The 20319-nt window shown below is 35.9% G+C and overlaps 2 protein-coding genes across 2 annotated transcripts; one reads left to right on the top strand and one right to left on the bottom strand.

The window, feature by feature from the left end:
- Positions 1–7043: 7043 nt before the first annotated feature.
- LOC110758087 (taximin) lies at positions 7044–7777 on the bottom strand. Its single transcript, XM_088253112.1, has 2 exons — positions 7416–7777; positions 7044–7308 (listed from the first exon to the last, which is right to left on the bottom strand). The coding sequence occupies exons 1-2, from the start codon at positions 7511–7513 to the stop codon at positions 7185–7187; spliced, it is 222 nt and encodes a 73-aa protein (XP_088109238.1). The 5' UTR covers positions 7514–7777; the 3' UTR covers positions 7044–7184.
- Positions 7778–9252: 1475 nt separating this feature from the next.
- Positions 9253–19939, top strand: LOC110758069 (AT-rich interactive domain-containing protein 5). The gene is made up of 15 exons (XM_021959859.2): positions 9253–9530; positions 9651–9764; positions 10242–10555; positions 10676–10815; positions 10946–10985; positions 14015–14067; positions 14616–14661; positions 15389–15481; positions 16356–16478; positions 16614–16665; positions 16754–16820; positions 17362–17428; positions 17539–17589; positions 19183–19275; positions 19667–19939. Exons 3-15 carry the CDS (start codon positions 10277–10279, stop codon positions 19760–19762), a joined length of 1200 nt encoding a protein of 399 aa, XP_021815551.1. The 5' UTR covers positions 9253–9530; positions 9651–9764; positions 10242–10276; the 3' UTR covers positions 19763–19939.
- Positions 19940–20319: the final 380 nt, after the last annotated feature.

Here is a 20319-nt window from a genome sequence, read left to right as displayed (position 1 = left end):
GTTGAGGCCCAAAAAATCCAAGGCTGGGCCCAAATATATTTATAGCCCAATACAACACCTAACTTGGGAGGAAACCCAACTTGGGTGCGCAAGAGTTCGTCATATACACTTGCACACGTGCCACGCCAAGCAAATAAGCAACATGCCACGCTAGAAGCTTAAGTGGGCCCAAGCCACGCGAATGTCTGGGGCTTGCTGAGCGGGTTGTGATATTGATAGTTACGAGTTTTTGTGAGGCCCATTGATGAGCCGAGAAATGGAATTTTTGGGCTGCTTGGGAGCCCCGAAACTCAAGCCCATTTCTTGAGCCCAAATATGTGGGTAAGCATAAAAGAGAGAAAATAACCCAATACTTTAGGAAAAATAGCCCAATACTCTAGGAAATTAGCTCATTCCCTTAGTGAACTAGCCCATTACCTTAAAGAATGGCCCAAATGACCTATAAAATATCTGAAAGTCTCCAGCACATGGCTGGAGACAAAACAACGACAAAGCCAAAAGTTACCTATGTATGCAAGCTGTTGGGAATCTCCAGCACATGGCCAAAGACAATTCCCAACACAAGCCATCCAAAAAACCAAAGGATACTTGAGCAAAACACCCTTCAAACCAACGTACATGCCCATTTCTTCCCCCCACTAGATCTAGCCATGGAAGAGGGAAGAAAGAAGGAAAGGAGATGGCCGAAAATGGGAGTTCCCCACTGAAACAGTTGCGGGAAAAGCCTAGAGCTCCCAAAACCCTGTTTTTGTGTGATTGGGCAGAGAGAATTTCACCAAATAGGATGAGTCAAAGGAAGAGAAGAGAAAGAAAAGGAAAGACTTGACCAAATTGGATGGAAACCATTAAGGTTTCTTGGAAAGGAGGAGCTTCCAGCGGCTATAAATAAGGCACCTCCTACCCAACAACCAACAACCCAGAACAAGAGAGCAAGCATCATCTCTCATCCTTGAAACCACATCCAGAGAGAGCAAGCTTCCCTCTAATCTTCAAAACCTAGCAATTTTGTGCACTATTCATCCTTCTTCCCCATTTTCCCTCCTGGCAAAACTGTTCCAATTCTTGATAGAACCTTTGTCGAGCTGCCGGAAAATCACTTAAGCCACCCATTGCCCTCTCCTTGTCTCCTTCTCCCTCTTTTCAGCCAAACCCTTGTCAGATCCTCTCTTCCCTTGCCTTTCCTTAGAACCCCTGTTTCTCATAGGAATTCACAGCCCTCTCTCTCTTTAATGCTAAACTCATGATCTCTTTGCTCCCATGTCACAAGCTTCTCATACCAAGCCATAACATTTATCTACAAGCAATTGTCTTTTTTGTTGGTGAAGATAACCAGGGTGCTTCCTAAGGCTCTGCTACCCTTTCGAAGCATTCTTGGGGTCTGATTCTTGAACTCAGACACAAGGGGCGATTCCAGCCATTTGCTCTTTACAGCAGCCCAGGCCCACTCGTCAAGCTACTGGAATGAAAAAGTTCCATTCTTGGGGTCGAAGACTATAAACAAGTTCCACTCTAAACGTTCCCAAGGTGACTATAGAAGTCTAATCAACCTAAAATTTTGATATATTATAATAGACAACATTGCAAACAACTTTGATGAAGGAACCAAAGTCATTTGAGTATATGAAAATCACAAAAACATATTGAAACCGAGCATACTACTGTGAAATCAGGAAATAGTAAACTTATTGTGATCATACCAACTTTTCGGAGTCTGTACTAGTCGGATTGAGGTGAAATTGGAGCATGTTATAGGAATCACATAAATGAACAACTTTTATGAAGGAAGTTTTCTCATTTGAGCTTTCGATATTTGAGTTCTCGGCTGCTCTAAGGAAGTGACGAATTTTAAATTTTGAAGGGGAACAAAAGAAGAATGAGGAGGAAAATATTGTGAATGAGGAAGAGACTGATGATACAATGAATGATGAGGATAAGAATAAATTCATGATTGAAGAGTCTTAGGCTAGGTGAGTCATCAATTTACAAGAGAGTGATGATACAATGAATGGGGATGAAGAGAATAAATTCATGATTGAAGAGTCTTAGGCTAGGTGAGTCATCAATTTAGAAGAGAGTGATGATACAATGAATGAGGAGGAAGAGAATAAATTCATGATTGAAGAATCTTAGGCTAGGTGAGTCATCAATTTAGAATAGATGACTCATCCTTTTATAAATGGTGGATTTGAAAGCTTTTTATTTTTTGGGCCTACAAGGGTATTTTGGTAATTATACACTCATAGGGGTATTTTTGTTATTTTTGTCCAACTTGAAATTAAACACACTTAATTTAATAATCTCAATCCAAAATCACTTGATAAAATACCCATAATCATTCTCTAATATTATTTTTCATTGAAATATGAAAATCCACTTTGAAATTTTCGGGGTATTACAGGTGGGGGTAGGAAGGAGTCGGTGAGCTAAAGGTACTGTGACTGGCACTTGGTGTCGCTTAGGTTTCTATAAAGTGAAGGGTGAAAAAAATAATAAAAAATTAAAAACGTTAAAAACTTATTTAATGATGTGGCATAGCCAACTCAACAGCCACATCAGAGGGTACACAAATATGATACAAATAAATGGTCTCCCTAGCATTACCCTTAAAACAGTAACATACACCAACTTGTTTACCAACTTTATTGACACCAACACATGTGGCACATGACATGGCATACCATGTCACCGCTACCTCATTTTTCTTAATTACATATTTTGTTCCCAAAAAAGGGGAAAAAAATACAACAACAAGAAATAGACCAACCATCATTCCACATAAACCCCTTGCCTCCCCACCCCTGACAGAAAAAAGAAACCTAGAACGCTGCCAATCTTTATGCAATTCTAGGTATAGGGCAAGTCCTGTACTTCGATTTTGCCACCGCATCAGATGAAATTGAATTAAGCTGGGGTTACAAAGTTTGGTTATTGTTGACGTCAAAAAGTGCACTACTACAAAAAACGAAATAGACGACGGGGATCCACTGTCGTTGTAATGCTTTGAAAACCGTCCTTAAATCGACCGCCATCTTTTTGGGTGTCAAACTACGACGGCTTTTCACCGTCGTTGTTTACCTGTAAAGACGACGGTTTTTAAAGAAAATCGTCGTTGTTTAGAGGTAAAGATCGTTAATTATAGGAGGAAAGACGACGATTTTATTAAAAACCGTCGTGTACAGGTTAAGATGATGGTTTTTTATGAAAACCATCATCTTTACATATAATAGACGACCCTTTTTTTAAAAAACCGTCATATTTACTTCACAATAGACGACCCTTTTTAAAAAAAAAAAAAAAAAAAACCGTCATCTTTACATATAATAGACGACCCTTTTTATAAAAATCGTCGTTAATTATCTGTAAAGCCAACGGTTGGTTTATAAAAACCGTCGTTAATTATCTGTAAAGACCATGATTTATTATGAAAACCGTCGTCTAATAAGTTCTCAAACTGCTACATTTTAGTTCTTTTTTATTTCATATGATGCTATACAACGATTTTAACTGGAAAACCAACCATAATTCTTTCATAAAACTTGAAATTTCAATAGTTATTACATAGTTAACCAATCTTTATTCTACAACAAACATAATTCCTACCAATTAAGTAGTACAATCTTTTCCTAACAAGACCTACGTACTCCTAATCCAAGCCTTCCTCATCCAAACAGACAAATGATGCACAACTGAAGTCTCCTCCATCATCGCTGTAAATAAATGAAAATGACAAAGAGAGAAAAAAAGTTAAGATTATCAACATATAAAATTAGGTGGAAGAGAAATTTTACCATTGGACCATATTTCCATAGAAAACTTGTAAAATGAGCATAAAATAGACCATCGAGAACCTACAAAAGGAAAAATATATAAAGAAAATGATGGTGAAAAGAGAAGGTAACAAATTTTCAACAACAAAAAAACATACGACTCACATAGAAAACCTGCAAAAGAAAAAGTTATAAATCTGCAAGCTTCCTCCTCATCTCCTGAGAACCAAATCAGAAAATCTAAAAAGAAACCAGAAATAAAAAAAATATGTAAACAAACCAGAAAAATTAAGAGAGACAAAAAATCTGAAATCAGGGAGACAAAGAACATACCAGAAACGCAAAGAGACTAATCCAGAATTCACTAGCAAGATATAGAAGGGTATTGAGAGATTAGGTCACTTTCAAATCAAACCTTTCATGAGAGTGTTTTAGAGAGCTCATGAGGGTTTCAAGGAGGAAGAGATAAGGTTTTCAGAAACGGGGGAAAATCTGAAAATTTGTCGAGCGCGAATTCACTTAAGCGGCCTTTTTTTAGCGTGTTTTAAAAGACAATGCTTGTTAATGAGAGATAAGGTTTTCAAAGACGGGGGAAAATTTGAAAATTTGTTGAGCGCGAATTCACTTAAGCGGCCTTTTTTTAGCGTGTTTTAAAAAACGACGCTTTTTAAAAAAAACTGTCGTCTTTACATATAATAGACGACCATTTTATAAAAAAAAAACCGTCGTCTTTACATATAATAGACGACCATTTTTTTAAAAAAAAACCGTCATCTTTACATATAATAGACGACCCTGTTTTAAAAAACCGTCATCTTTACTTCATAATAGACGACTCTTTTTTTAAAAAAAACCATCATCTATTACATATAATAGACGACCCTTTTTAAAAAAAAACCGTCGTCTTTACATATAATAGACGACCCTTTTTTAAAAAAAAACCGTCATCTTTACATATAATAGACGATCTTGTTTTAAAAAACGGTCATCTTTACTTCATAATAGACGACTCTTTTTTTTTAAAAAATCGTTATCTATTACATATAATAGACGACCCTTTTAAAAAAAAAACCGTCATCTTTACTTCACAATAGACGACCCTTTTAAAAAAAAAAAACGTCATCTTTACCTATAATAGACGACCCTTTTTTATAAAAAAAAACTGTCATCTTTACTTCACAATAGACGACCCTTATTAAAAAAAAACGGTCATATTTACATATAATAGATGACCCTTTTTTAAAAAAAAATCGTCATCTTTACATATAATAGACGACCCTTTTTAAAAAAAACGGTCATCTTTACTTCACAATAGACGACCCTTCTTTAAAAAAAAACCATCATCTTTACATATAATAGAAGACAATTCTTTCAAAACAACCATGTCTTTACCAAAAAAGGGACACTTGATTTTTAAAAGACGACGCTTGTCATACCTGCTATCGTTGTTTTTTGGTCAGATTTTAACTCTAAAGAAAACCTTTTTAATAAGACGACACTTTTTTATTTGTGTGTGTCGTTATAAAAAAATATTCAACAGTACCTCCGTTTTTTAGTTGTTTAAGTCACTTATCCACGACGGTTTTTTGTTATCATCGTCTTTTTAAACACAACGACGGTTTTTTCTTCTACCGTCGTCTTTTTTTGGTCGTCTTTTTCACTTTTTGTAGTAGTGGTGGTTCAAGGCTTTGACGGTTAACTTAGTGTTTTAGACCTTCGGTATCCTGATGGCCTCGGTAGGGAGTGTAATCTGTAATATGAGAAAACTCTCAGTAAGGCCTAGGGGCACCGGTGTGGCACTGGCCGAAGGCTCTCCGATGCTTAAGTAAGTTCGGATTTAGTAAGATTAACTGACAGATCAAATAGGCAGTATGCCGTTAGTTCTGATTACCTCTATTTGGGGTAGTTGGCCTCCTTTATAGGCCTTGGGAGGTGTGCACTAGGTGTAGAATTTCAATGTGGGACTGTGGACGTCTATTTTGAGCGTGCCATGTGTCCCTGGTGAGGGCGTTTCCCTAATGGACGGATCGGTAGCCTGGGTGCCGAAGGCAGCTCTGACCAGGTATTGGATGCCGAAGGCAATCTTTTACCAGAGTTGATTTCGTCCACGTGTCTTGTACTCATTTGCTGTTCATTTTGGGTATAAACAGTTATCATATTTCATCTTCTTAATTAATTAGATCTTGACATTGTAGCACAACGGTGAGAGAACAACCATTTGGTTTTTTATATTTTTTTATTTATTTAAATTTTTGAAAATTTTAGATCTGAAGCTAGTCCTTCTATCAAAGCCTATTTTTTTTCTTTCAATTTCATTGACAATTCATGTCAACAGGAATAAAGCAAAAAGGGTCGTAAATCTCAACCTTGTTTGCTTTTGGTGGAACCTTCATGTTCTTAGAATAAAAAATAAGAATTTAAACTAATTTGTTTATGATAATAAGTCCTTGGGTTTTTAGGGTTTTACATAAGTGAAGGGGAGGAGGGAGGGGAATCGTTGGGTGTTTTTTTTTTTTTGTTGCAAAAAAATTATGGAATTTAAAAAAGAAATATGAGATGAAAGAATAATATGAACTACCATATCATGTGCCACATGTGTTGGTATTTATAAGTTAGTCAACAAATTGGTGCCCATACTGTTATTAAAAACTAAACCTTATTCGACAAATGAAAAAAATTGACAATGATTAGAACTAGGAATATGATCCAAAAATAGCCACCAAGTTACTTTTATTTTAATAAATGTTCGTAACTCAAATTAGATACCATCTTGAGTGCTTGCGTGTGGGCTTGTGTCAAAGCTTTTAAGGGCCTATTTGGTATCCTATTAAAAAAAAAACTCAAAAATCATGATGTGTTTTTTAAACACGAGTTTTTAAATACCGATTTTAAGAGAGAGAAAGAGAGAGATAATGTAAAATCTCTTATTTATTTATTTTTGTTAAATTGGTCCTTTTTAAAGTTATTTTTGAGTTGAATTTTTCAAAAATTGACTTTATCAAACACGAATTATGGACTTTGGACTCAAAAATTGTTTTTGAATTTAAAAATGGATCTAAGTAAGATACCACGGCCCCTAAATCTTCCAACAAAGTCCACAGAATATAGATTGAATTCTTAAAATATGTAGGCTTCTTAAATAATGATATTTTATATTCGCAAAATTGATACCAAAAAAAAAAAAAAATTCAATTAGAAAACTTCCTATCCCACGATCCACCATCATGGAGTCATCTACCATCCCAGTGCACAAACTCTTAATCAACTCGACACAGATGAAGAAATATAACAAATGCAACATATAATCTAACAATATATGGTGTAATCGAATATCCTACCTAATTACAAATCATGAATTTTCTGAAAAATCAGAAAAAATAATCTTACAAATTCCCTAGAAACCCAACTCTGACATCTTCAACAAGGGATCTGATCGATGAACCATCTAATTATTTTTACAGGAAGCTTGATAAGAGTGACCGCCAAATTCGCTATCCCACCAACACAAATGCAGCATGGACACAAGCAACTCAAAACCGTCCTGCAAAACAAAAAGAACGAAAAACATTACATCTAAGAAATTGATTCAACAAGAAGATAATTCATGTAACAAGAAGACAGCCATTGCATGTGTATGAATGAACTCACCCAAGAACCCAGATGACAGCACCAACAACAGATAAGACCAATGCAACCAAAGCAAAAGGCAAACCCAGCAAGAAACCCAGTGGCCTGCAATCTCCCATGCTAATTAATCGTTTATTAATAAATTATAATAAACTCTGCCTTCGATATGATTTTGATCAACAAAACAAAACCCTTGCCTTCACCTAAAACACTTGTCTCATATCTCTTTAATATATATGGGTTTTGAGAAGCGTTGTGGTTTCTTTGTGGATTTCGAAAGAGAAGATGGAGAATGTTGAAGTCGTCATAAAGGCAGGCGGACTTGTAAATTAATTTGTAGGAAGGATACCTGCTGTGAGGCGGAGGCGGACTTGTAAATTAATTTCGAGGAAGGAAACATGACGTGAGGCGGACGCGGAACGTAACCGCTACCCTCTCTTTATGTTTTAGGATTGTACAGAATTGTCCTTTGTCAAACTCAAGGATATTCGAATTTGTTGAAGTTATTGGGGTTATTTGAGGAAATTCGTTTCCCAGAAGCTTCTTCTGTTTTTCTATTGGTCAAAAGTCTAGATTGTGAACTGCGCGTGAAGACTTCCCTCCGGATGGTTTCCACATTGAAGCTCAATCATTACTAAATATAATTAATATTTTTTTATTAATGATAAATTCAGTTTTTAGATAATATCATTATCTGAAATTCGAATTTTGGTAACAGTTGTTGGATGAAGAGATATCAGTCTTCAAAAGGGACGAACCCACAGTGGGGTTAATGTGGTCAAACGACCCTATGGACTCCATGGAAATAATTTTGAAAGTCCTCTTGAGATGCCCACCACCTGTTTGATATTTGGCCTAAGGAAAGGCTTGCTGTGTGAGGAAGAAGAAGAAATGCATTGTGCTTCATTTTTTTTAAAACACGCTCCATTTTGCCCTAGCGCTTCTTTTTTTTTTTTTTTTTTTAAACACACTGGCCAAAACAACGTCGTTTTGGTCCAGAGATTTTTTTTTTTCAATGACCTGCCCAAAATGATGTCTTTTTGGTCCAGGTCTTTTAAAAGAAAATTAAAATAGTTCAAGCCATTCCAAAACCCCTCCACTCTATCCCAGCCTCTCCAAAACCCCCATTCCTTTCTCCTTAACCCTAAATCCCCAATCTCCACCCCGCCAAACCTTTAACCCCCCATCTTCTCCATTGTTGCCGTCGCCGCCAAATAAAAATTTGAACATTTACACTACGACCCTATGAGATAAGATTTCTAAGTCCATCATTGGTCTTCAAACCTTTATATAATAGACAATTCGTTCAAGCCAGAGTACATAGAATTTTAGAATCACATTATAGACTTTGATTTGTGATAAGAACATTGCAACTCTGCATAACTCTATCACCAACCAAATCAGTATTTTCAATTTAATTTATTGTTGTATTGATTTTTTTTTTTTTTGGGCCAACTATTGTTGTATTGATTAGATCTATTGTTATAAATAGAATTTATTTCGTTTTATTTTTTATTCTGTTATTTGGTTAATTTCTGATGTTCTCCAACAACAACTAATACCATCTTGAGATTCAAAAATTGATGCTTTTCGCAAGTAGAAGACTTCTCCTCCTGATAATATCATCACGGCACGATTCCTTAACCCATTTCTGGGCCTTCCTTCACTTAACTGCTTGGTCTGGGCCATACAAAGCTACGCAGTCTAACTGGGCATGGTCATGCAAAATTAGAGCCCAAATAGACATTTAAGCCCTTTTAAAACTTTAAAAATAATATATTAAAAAACATGTTAAACTAAACCGATTAACAGGTCCATTTAAAAAGCCCTGGAATTGAATTTGGTAAGATAAATTGTCCAGGTGCTGTGTGTTCACTAATGTCGAGTCAAAAGTGCTTTTAAATCGGAGAGGTGGAGCAAAGGATCACGGAGAGAGAGAGAGAGAGAGAGAGAGAGAGAGCAGATCACCACTCGCCAGCCAGCAGTGACTTTTGGTTTTTGCTGAATTTTGGTGTCGTCTTCGTCAACCGTCGACCGGCGTTAAATAAAATTGCAGCACTGAGAGGTGCTGTTATCTTCTCTTACTTACAAGCTCTACTCTACATGATGCCATAGTTCATTCATAAAAACAAAAACGTACGTTTCCATGTATTCCGGATAACAACAATTCACTTTCCTTGTATTATTATTTACTTATCTGTCTCTGCCCTCCCATTAATTTACCTCCTGCTGCTGCTGCTGCTGCTGCATTTCCAGCCCCAAAGCCCTACCCTGCCCTAGACGACGCCGTTTCACTTCCCTGCCGGTGCTATCTCTCACTCTCAGTCTCAGTCTCGGCCGCCACTTTTACCCCTACAGCCTACAACAAAGGCAAGCTTCGCTTCACCGCGTTTCTCTATCTCTAAGACCCATTTTCTTGGTATTCTCTTGAGTGCTTGAATTTATAAATTATAACTCTTTTCGTGTCTTTTGATCCAATTTTATTATTCCTCTCTTCGGTCCCCTAGTTAAATCAACGAAACCATAGCAAACAACTTCGATTGGTTGTGCGTTCTTTCTTTCGTACTTTATTTATTTATTTATTATTTAATTTAAAAAAATAAAACAAGAGATTGAGAACGTCACACTCTTGCTAGGACCTGGCCGAATGTTAGGGTTTGGATTTTCCAGAAACTATTTCTCAAGAACAAGGAAAACCAAAAGTGCCAGTGCATCTCCTGTGTTTTGTTAATTTATGTGTTTATTTTACTCCATTCAGCGCCAGGAACGAAGCAGTATATGTATTACTTCATTTTATTAGTTTATATAAAATGAACTTTATCTGATTGAATATTATGTTGCATTCAGATTTCAGTGTGTAAAATCAAATCAGTATAATTTAGATGGAGGACAAGGAAAAATTGGGCCAAGAGAAGGATCAACTTGGGCAGCCACCTCAACCGGAAACAAATGATCAAGTTATGAGGGATGCTATTCAGGACAAGCCGGCTACTCACGAGGGGAATGTTGGTGATGATGTTAAAGTAAATGAGGCTCTTCTTAGTGATGTGCCCATAGAAAACAAGGCTGATGGCAGCAATGCCACTGTAAAAAATCAGCTCAAACCTGTAGATAAACATGTAGGGGTGGGGGAGTTGAAGAATGGGTCGAACGATACCGAGGTACCTAGTTCCAGACATAATGTTTTTGTTTATGAATGACTTTAATGCAATGAGTGTTCTCTTTCCCGGCTATATTTCTCAATTGCATTTCTTCTTTTATTTTGCTTTTCTAATTTGCAGATGGCTGAGGCTGAGGATACGGGGGATGGGACACCATCGCAGCAAGCAGCATTTATGAAGGAGGTGGAAAGTTTCTACAAGGAAAACACCTTGGAATTTAAGGCCCCTAAGTTTTATGGAGAGCCGCTGAATTGCCTGAAGTAAGATTCTGGAAATAATTATTTTCACTGTATATATTATGTGTGCCTTTTATGTATAAAAGAGTAATTATGTGTCTGAAGACTGAAATCAGGTATGGTCTAATCTCTTCATACTTTTTGTGGGATGTAGGTTATGGAGGGCTGTTACTAGATTGGGTGGCTACGATGTGGTATGTATGCATCTTGTTTCTCTTTGGATTAATTAAACTTAATGCTTAGCATAATTTCATATCTGTCTGCTGTAGACAAAGCATTGCAAAGAATGCTTGCACTCAAGTAGAACTTAATTGAAAGTTCCATAGATTTACTGGTTTATAATTTCACCACACCGTGCCAAACTTATTGAAACTATACATTTGCAATTTAAAAATGTTTGTCCTATCGTTAATTTATTGTCTGGACTGTTAAATACTGGGATCTTATGATAGATGCAAATGAATGGAACCTGATAAGTAGATTAAACGAGTTGATAGTTGAATTATAGTAGGCTCATTCATGGTATGTGTGGGAAGGTTCACCAACTATATACAGTGATTTTGGTGAGGAAAAGCTCACCAACTATATCTGTGGCATATGAAATATTGTCTGAATCATGTGAGGGAAAGTTCACCTACTATATATCGTGAATTTGGTAAATTTTGGTAACTTTGAGAAAATCAGGACATTATTGTTCAACTCTATTAATTTTGATCTTTAAAATTATGGTTAATGAAAGAAGCATAGAAAGAAAGAGAAACAATTATGGTCCATATGTATAACATTTATGGGCCTTTTTGTGATTCTCTTTCTGTTTCCCATAGGCTTTGACTCACAACTTTAATGCTTTACCCTGAGAGGAAAAAAATAAAAGAAATAGAAGATGAAGATATTTGATGGAAGTTTGAGACAAATAGAAGAATGTTAAAAGGGTATTACAAAGTTCCAATTTGGGTGTTCGAAGTTTCAAAATGACTAAGGGTACTGCTGGTGTGCAGTCTTGTCTTTAACCTGCACCAACCAATAAGTTGGACTTACATTGGATGTTATTTATCACAAACATTTGGTCATCAAAAGCATCTGAGAAAAAACAATGTTCTGAACCACATTTGTTGTAAGCTACAAATCTTGTGTCTCAATCTTTTAGATTGTAGAATTTGTCATTGTATTAGAGGTGGTTGTGTAGGGGTTGCTGGATTTTTAAAACCATTAATAATCCAAGAATAGTATTGGATTGAAAGGTTCTACAATATATCACATTAAGCAAAAATTTGACAACTTCAAGTCTAATATTAAATTCTGAAATTCAACAGGCTTATGAAAATTCCATATAGTAAATTACCTAGAGTGGAGGAGTAGAGAGTTTAGCTTTAACTACCTCCAATCTCAAAACTTTGGTATGATGGTGATAGTCTCACCCAAAAAGTTTTGAATTTTCAAAGCAAATTGAATTAATTTCTCACAAATTAGTTCAATTTTGCGCGAAAAAACAAATTGAACTTGTTGAAATTAACCAAGAACCAAGCATAACCATCTATGTATAGGGAACTTAGGCAGGTAAAACTGGTTTGGTTCTGGATTGATTTTGACGAAAGAAAAACAAGTATAATTCTACTAACTTCCTTTCTAAGATTTATATTATGCTCCGACAAATACAAATTGTCTTCTCGTATCCATCATCAGCTCCGAAAAGAATGCTTTTGAAACATGATATGCAAAGAAGCATTTAATGAAACAATAGTTCCTATGTCTTCCAGAAATGTGATGTAGGACAATGGTAAGAGGAAGGAATAAAAAAGAGATCTGGACTCACTCCGTCCTTTGGGTGCTTTTAATCACTCCCTAAAGAAAAATTCTGCCATCACACTGGTGTTGAGCAACACACCAAAGGTGGCTTGGAGTCACTCCAAGTCTACCCATATGCTTCACACACGAGGAGAGGTGGAGCCATGTCCATGGATACAATGTATAGATAAATACTATGAGAATCAAAGAAAATTTTGAAGAGCTTCAATGATTTATTAAAACTCTTAAGGTTTCGATTTGGGTAGCTCAAAAGAAGAATCCCTTGGACATTAGAACGTGAACCGTCATAAATTAATTTGCCTGAGGTTAAACTGCTCTTAAGTTTATTGGCTGACCTGTTACTGTTTGGTTGTGTGTCAAAAAAATATTTGTTTGTAGCATCACTTCAGCCGTGCTACTACTCTATAGTTTATTGCGCTTGAGTGGGAATGTTAGAATTTATGGAGTTTATTTAATGTTACTTAATTTGTTTGGGAACTTTCCATTATTCTAGATTCCATTTATGATGTGATTTTATTTTCTTTTTGTTTCCTTGTTTGACTTGGATTGGTCTCCCGCCTTCATGTAAATCATTTTTTAGGCTTTGGTATTCAAACTGTGCGGACTAGAAAACCCTAGCTGACTTCCTCCTCCTTGTATTCTTCTTCTCTCTTTATCGTTCCATATACTTTCTTTCTTTTCTCTTTCCATCTACTATCTTTCTTTTTGACACATACAAAAGGGTGCAATGTGCGGAAGTGCACATCTATTGCCCGATTGCATGCACCATCCTATTTGGTGAACTAAATGAAAGACTTTATTTCTAACTTTGCATTTTAAATTACTCAGGTACCTTCAGCATTGAAGGCCTTTCAACATTACAGAAATTTGAGCTTAAATTTGCAAAATGCTAGGCTCATATCAAACCAAATCCCTAACTCTTTGTTTCACTCCTCAAAATTTTATATGGAACTGGAGCACAGACAAACTATTTGAATATAGTTATTTAGGAAGTTGTGCATATGCTTGGAATATTGACTAAGCCTTGGCCCTGATTATATAGGAGACTGTTTCTTAGATTCACACAATGCGTTATGCCACTTTAAAAAACTAACTTTTTCCATTCATGTAATATTGATGTTGACAAGAGGAATTATTATTGTTTCTATTGATTAGTAAAAGATAACTGTTATTGTGGTTTATAATTGCTTGCATAAGAGTTTTTGCTGCCCTGGTTTTATTGTCATGAAAACCCTAAACTTATAAGCTACAAGGACTTTAGGAGTATTTAAAAACTTCCTGAAGACTTGGTTGAGTTTAAAATTTCACTTCAATATATGAACCTGCAATTGGAGTTTTGATTACATTAAATTATGTGCTGGAGTAAGAGATCATGTCTAAATATTTATTTGTTGGATTATATTATGGGTAACTGCAGGTGACCGCATCAAAGTTATGGCGGCAAGTAGGAGAGTCCTTCCACCCGCCCAAGTAAGGGACATATTGTTTGTAGTTGTTTTCTAGCAATCATTTAGAACCTGCATTAATCTTAAAGTTTAGAACTTGCGGTACTCTTGTATAAAATATAGCATAGAACCTACCTTACTTTGATATTTTGAGTTTAGATGAAGTACTGTTGCCAGTTGTTACACATTTTGGTTTGTAAGCTGCATATAGTCATGTCCCCAATATAAAAGAAAAGATTGCTGTTACAAAAAATTTAGAAGCTGAATTTCTTTGACATTTGGAGTTTAGCTGTTTTATTGTTGGAGGTCATTATGGATTTTGGTTTATGATCTGCATATAGATCATGTCCTCGGAAAGAAAAAAAAAAAGCAAAGAAAAGAAATGTTGCAGACAACTAAAATCTTGCTGCTATGTTTTCCATTATTATTATTTATTATTTATTATTTTGGTTGTTAGCTTCATAACATACTATGTTGCTGGATTTAATACAGCTCTTATTTTTTATCTAAATCTTTGCAGAGTACATTATTCCATCTGTTGGACTGAACTGTTTCTCTTTTTATCTCCTTCAGGACTTGCACAACAGTATCTTGGACATTCCGCATATTTTATGAGAAGGTAATGCCTGTTTAGGGACGAGATGATGTTCAACTACTAATTTGCTCCTTTAATAGAAACTTGATCTATCACCAACGAGGGGTTAGTTGGAATGGCCAGGCCCATGGTTTTCTCCCATGTGGTCTGAGGTTCGAAACCCCCAAAGGTACCTACCTAGCTATTTCTTAGTGTTTCCTGCCTCCCAAAGATTGTAGGGTTCCGGGGGGAGGGGCAGTTTCAAAGCTGTTTCACTTTGCTGATTGGTGGATTTATGGGTATAAAAAAAAACAAACAAAAAGAAACTTGATTTATCAGTAGGCATTAACTCATGATGATTACTGTCCTATGTGTGATTCTATTCGTATAGGTTTTGGGAACACTATTTGGATAGTAGTTAAGTGGGAGGATCATGACTTGGGTCTTCTAGTCTAGTTAATAATGTTAATACTTAATAATAAAGTGGATTCGTTGTTTCATTTGCATAACAAAGGGGATATGCTTCCTGTTTCTTAACATACAAAGGGGATATGCTATGTTTTTCGATTATCTGTACTGTCATGAAAGGTGTGTAAGCTCTATTTCTCACAGGGAGCTTGACCCCACTAAAAATGAGTTCCTTGAATCTGTTCCTATTAGACTCTGTTTCCCATGTATTATGGTTTTAGTCATCATATCAAATTGCTACTTGTTGCCAATGCTTGTATTATTTCATTTGTCTTCTATTCCCTGAATTTATCAACTTGTGCAGGCACTTTTGGAATATGAGAAGCATAAGAGGCAAACTGGTGAGCTTCGACTTCCTGTTGGACCCGTCACTCAGTCCACGACCGTTGAGAAGGAGGTGGAATTTCATTTATTTATTATGTACTTCTTCGATTGCATCTAGAATATCCTTTTCTGTACTAGGCTAAGGGCTATGTTGCACTGATTCTTCCAAATTGAGCCAGGGCGACAGTCTGATAGGGATACGGATAATGATATGGGTTAGATACACTCTGATACATATCCAATACAGAAAATGGGGTATTGTTGGTTTTCATTTCGTTGACTACGGGCTATGGCATCAATACAGCATTGATACACGCAGGACAGCATGATATGGTCAAGAGATTTCCAGGGGCCATTTTGAAATTATTTTAAAAATTCATTGGTCTTTTTGAAACATTAAAAAAATATGGGGTTCAAAATTTAATTTTTAAAAGTTAATCAGACCTACCCCACTTCTTCATGTTTGACAGAAAGAGGAAATGACCTAGGATTTCTCATTCTGAGAAAAAATGGCGCCCAGAAATAAGAAGAAAGAAGAAGATTTGCTATTTTGTAATGAGAATAAGCATGCTTTAATATTTTTTATTTTATTTTGTGTGGTATCATGGAAAATGAACATGATAGATGAACAATTAATTTGCAATGTAAATTATGTTTACAAGTATCTATTATTTTAATGTCCATATCCTTGCCATACCGGTATGCTAGTTTTCTAGATTTTCCGCATTGCTGTATGTATCATATCGTATCGTATCGCCATACCCGTATCTGTGTCTGTGCAACATAGGTTGAGGGTTCTTGTTAATTTACTTAACTGAAACTTTTCATGGTGTTGTTTAGTTGACTTTCTTAATAGTCAGTATAAGGCACTAACTATATATATATATCTCTCTCTCTCTCTCTCTCTCTCTCTCTCTCAGTGATACTTTTATCTGTCTCTTGTGCAGGCAAGTGGTCATCAAACTCCTGGATCAGGCAGGGCACGAAGGGATGCTGCAGCTCGCGCTATGCAGGGTTGGCATGCACAGCGTCTTGTTGGATATGGTGAAGTTGCCGAGCCTATTATTAAGGTGCACTGAAACTCTATGTCTTGATATAATGATTATACTTATTTTTATACGTTGTGTATGTCTAGAGAATTTGTACATCTTTCATTACAGTTCAATTTTTTTTATTTTGAAAATGCTTTTTTTTATTTTTTGTAGGACAAGAACTTAAGTTCTACCTCAAAGCGTGAAAAGAATCTTAAAAGCATTGGTATGTTTCCCAACAATGAAATATATTTCTGGCCAATCAATATTTTATGCAAAAATGCATTTATTATTATATTGTCTTGTGTTGTCAGGTTCGATTAAACACAGGGCACCAACTAACCTGGAGCATGCAACTGCAAATATTGAGGCAGATAAGCAGTTACGATTGTTACTCCTTGGTCATTTCTGTAATTATATAATATATATATTATATTTTTGCTATGATTTCTCTGTTTTAGATCACCTCTTCTCTGTACTAGTTTAAGTTAACTATTTTTATTTTCATGCATTGCTAAGAAGTGATTGTGTTAGCATTCATTTTACTTTTGTGGACTCGTTTGCATTATACCTGAATTTGGAAGAAATCTTACTAAAACATTTGTGTATAGTTTTGGATTCGTAAATCTTCATTTGCAAAAGGACTTTAAAAAGATTTTGACCATTGGACATTGGACTATCCTATGTGCTTTGGGTGTTGGAAAAATAATAGAAGTGCACCATTTAGGAAGGCTGTAATATGTAACAAACAATACATTCCCTAACTGCCTCAAAACATCCCCATGCTATCAAGAAGGTAAAACTTTGTTAATACATTTATTAAGCAACAAATCTGATTTACATTAAGGCTGCATTTGATTTCTTCTTGTTTCTCTTTTTTTTTTTCTGATCAAATCAAAGGCTACATGTTTTCATCTGGTAGGGTAGTCACGACTGTTGTTGATCTTGGACCTCCAGCTGATTGGGTGAAGATCAATGTACGAGAAACTGTAAGTGCGTTTTGTATTCTTCTCCTGATATTCTTCCCAAGATCTAGATTTGATTCAAATTTTGGCTATCTTTTGTTGGTTCTAACTACTTTCACTCTCTATATGCTCAGAAAGATTGCTTTGAGGTATATGCTTTGGTACCTGGTCTTCTGCGTGAGGAGGTGAGCCCTTGTAGAATCCTCTTCCTTTTACCCTTCTGTTTATCTCTGCTTTGTGCTTATTTATATAATGAATGTTAACATGGGGATTTTAGCATGATCATTGTTTCAATGGTTATAATTGGATGGCTGAGATGGAGCAGTTGCATGATTTTTTATTACCACCCTTCTGATATTAGTTATTCCACAATTAGTGTGGCTATTGGTGATGATATGTTATTTCCTTTGATCCCTGAGATCTGTTGAAATATAATAACTGTGATTAAGGAATGCATTTATGTGGGGGGTTTTGTGTCTGAGCCCACATGTGCTTTGTGTTTATTTTTGTCGAAATATTTAAAACAAAGTACAATTAAAACGAAGATCCTCTGGGGATGTTATGACCTTACAGATCAAAATTAAACCCAAGTAAAACATCCATAGGAAAGTTAGGATTTTGGAGTCACCTTCATTTTCCAAAGACGACAATCTAAACCTCGATGCCCATATAAATTGCTTGCCTTAAAGCCAGAGCTTCTGCCTGCAAAACAGATTTATGACCAAGCGGACTAGATCCTGCTATTAAAGGTTTAGCATTTGTATCACGAATAACGAAGCCTGCAGAAGAATTTCCATTTGGTAAAATGGATCCATCAAAATTAATTATGTAGTAGCAGGACTTAATTCCTTTTGTATGCCCCACACATCTACATTAGAGATGGCAAACATCTAGAGGCACTATATCATACCATACTTCGTATTGATACAACTTAGAAATAGAAATTGATACAAGAGAACCATTGTCTCATTTCCGTTTCTAAACCAAGAAAGCTGGTGGAAAATGGGGCATTTCTTAAATGTTAATTTTAGCTTGTTGAACATTTCTTGTGTGATGATCACATTACATATTTTCTGGTAGGGAGTCAATCTTGTGTGCTAAATAATGTTGCTTAACCAGTCATTGCCTTCAACATGCCAAGTCTTCATGCTTCATCAAATCACTAGAGCTCCTCTATGAGTTCATTTCTAAGCAGGATCTTTATCCTCTTTTGTAGCGTCTTCCAAAAATAGAGCTTATGAAGTTCTTATTTGGACACTCTGCTTGTATTGTACATGTTGGCCAGAGACTTGTAACACTTGGCTAGCTGATGGTTTGAAGCATTTTGTCCAGTTGAAACATCATCCGGATTGTTGTTTCCATTTTCAAAAACCTGGGAATTCAACTGTACCTTCCCTTGGACTAGATCATAAGATTTTTCTGAATTACAACTACCCAAAACCAGTAGTTGTTACTTTCCCCATGTCATCAACATCTCCACAACATTTGTTCATGACTGGCAGAGGAAGTCAATCATGTGACAATTTGGACAATTTGGAGGTTAATCATCTTCATTTGCATGTCCATATTTGTTTTTTTCGCTCCGCATGTATTCATGCCATGATGCAATATGTGTGAGTGAAAATATACAAGACCCTAGTTTTTTGCATTGTCCTTAAATACATGTGGATTTGAATACAATTGTGGATAATATGGCATCACTTCATATGGCTGGAAAATTTTCACAGCATCATTTCTGACATCTATGATTGAATGTTCTAATCTATGGTACATATCAGGTGCGAGTCCAATCAGATCCGGCTGGACGTCTGGTTATAACAGGCCAACCAGAGCAGGTTGACAATCCTTGGGGTATTACACCATTTAAAAAGGTATCTCTTTAGCTTCAGCATTGACTAATGAGAAAGGTCGCCACTTGCTTTTAAGGTTTGTGCATGTCAGAAATGGGTAGACAGGGTTGGAATTGAGAAAAGGAAGCACTATGCCCCAAATAAAAAAGTAAAATAAAATGATGTCACCTGCTGGGAATTCCATCTCAATCCCCATAGGCAATAAACTAATTTGGACCGCAAGAAGCTTTGTTTTTTCTATTTGCTGAAATTTGTGGTGTTTAAACTATCTACCGGGAGTGTCTGAGCTGGTTGCAAAACCATTAGAATCAACAATTTGTTACTTCAGTGCACATTTTCTTTATAAATTTGAATTGTTACCATTTAAAACAAAAAAAGAGGTTACATTTACAGTCTTTGTTCTGGTTTTCAGGTTGTGAGCTTACCTGGCAAAATTGATCCACTTCAGACATCCGCTGTGGTTAGCCTACATGGCCGGTTATTCGTGCGTGTTCCTTTTGAACAATGATCAGCTTGAACCTTCCTCCCTTAGTGGGCTAGTTGATCAATTTTTCAGTGTAGGAATTACATTTTTTATTTGTATTTTTATGTTGGGAGAGATTTAGGTTGAAGGTTGGAACTAATTTGAGTTGATGTATAATCCGTTAATTCAGTCAAATTTACCAGCATCCATGTGCTTTCTGCATGAGTTCAGTGGAACTTGCTCCGCCAAATTCGTCGTTTGGGTTAAGATCCCCCATGAACATGAACATGAATCCCCCAGCAATAATCCTAGCACCACCCACTCTTATCCCAACGTTTAAAATCCAATTTGATGTTTGTGTTAAGTCCTTAAGGGGTCGTTTGGTATCCTATTTAAATAGGGAACTCAAAAACTTTGATTTTTCTTAAAAATAAGGAGTTCTTAAATCTTTTTTAAAGATTCAAAAACTTGTTTGGTATCCAACTTGAAAACTGTTTTCAAATCTTATAAATGTGAGAACTTGTGGGTTGTTAGAAAAAAACTGAAAAAATAGATATTTTTTGTTTTTAATAATTGGGGTGTTTTTTAGTTGTTCTTGAGTT

The sequence above is a fragment of the Prunus avium genome, chromosome 5, assembly GCF_965620075.1.
Source record: "Prunus avium chromosome 5, drPruAviu1.hap1.1, whole genome shotgun sequence".
NCBI classification, from domain to species: domain Eukaryota; kingdom Viridiplantae; phylum Streptophyta; class Magnoliopsida; order Rosales; family Rosaceae; genus Prunus; species Prunus avium.
The sequence above is the reverse complement of the archived record's forward strand: the minus strand, read 5'-3'. Positions and strand labels throughout refer to the sequence as shown.

Excerpts from the sequence above, each read along its gene's own strand:
- LOC110758087 (XM_088253112.1), bottom strand. The coding sequence starts at position 7,513 with ATGGGAGATTGCAGGCCACTGGGTTTCTTGCTGGGTTTGCCTTTTGCT. Across the intron at positions 7,309-7,415 it reads GCTGTCATCTGGGTTCTTGG|GACGGTTTTGAGTTGCTTGT; the intron begins GTGAGTTCATTC and ends TTTGTTTTGCAG.
- LOC110758069 (XM_021959859.2), top strand. The coding sequence starts at position 10,277 with ATGGAGGACAAGGAAAAATTGGGCCAAGAGAAGGATCAACTTGGGCAG. Across the intron at positions 16,821-17,361 it reads AATATTGAGGCAGATAAGCA|GGTAGTCACGACTGTTGTTG; the intron begins GTTACGATTGTT and ends TTCATCTGGTAG. Across the intron at positions 17,429-17,538 it reads AGATCAATGTACGAGAAACT|AAAGATTGCTTTGAGGTATA; the intron begins GTAAGTGCGTTT and ends CTATATGCTCAG.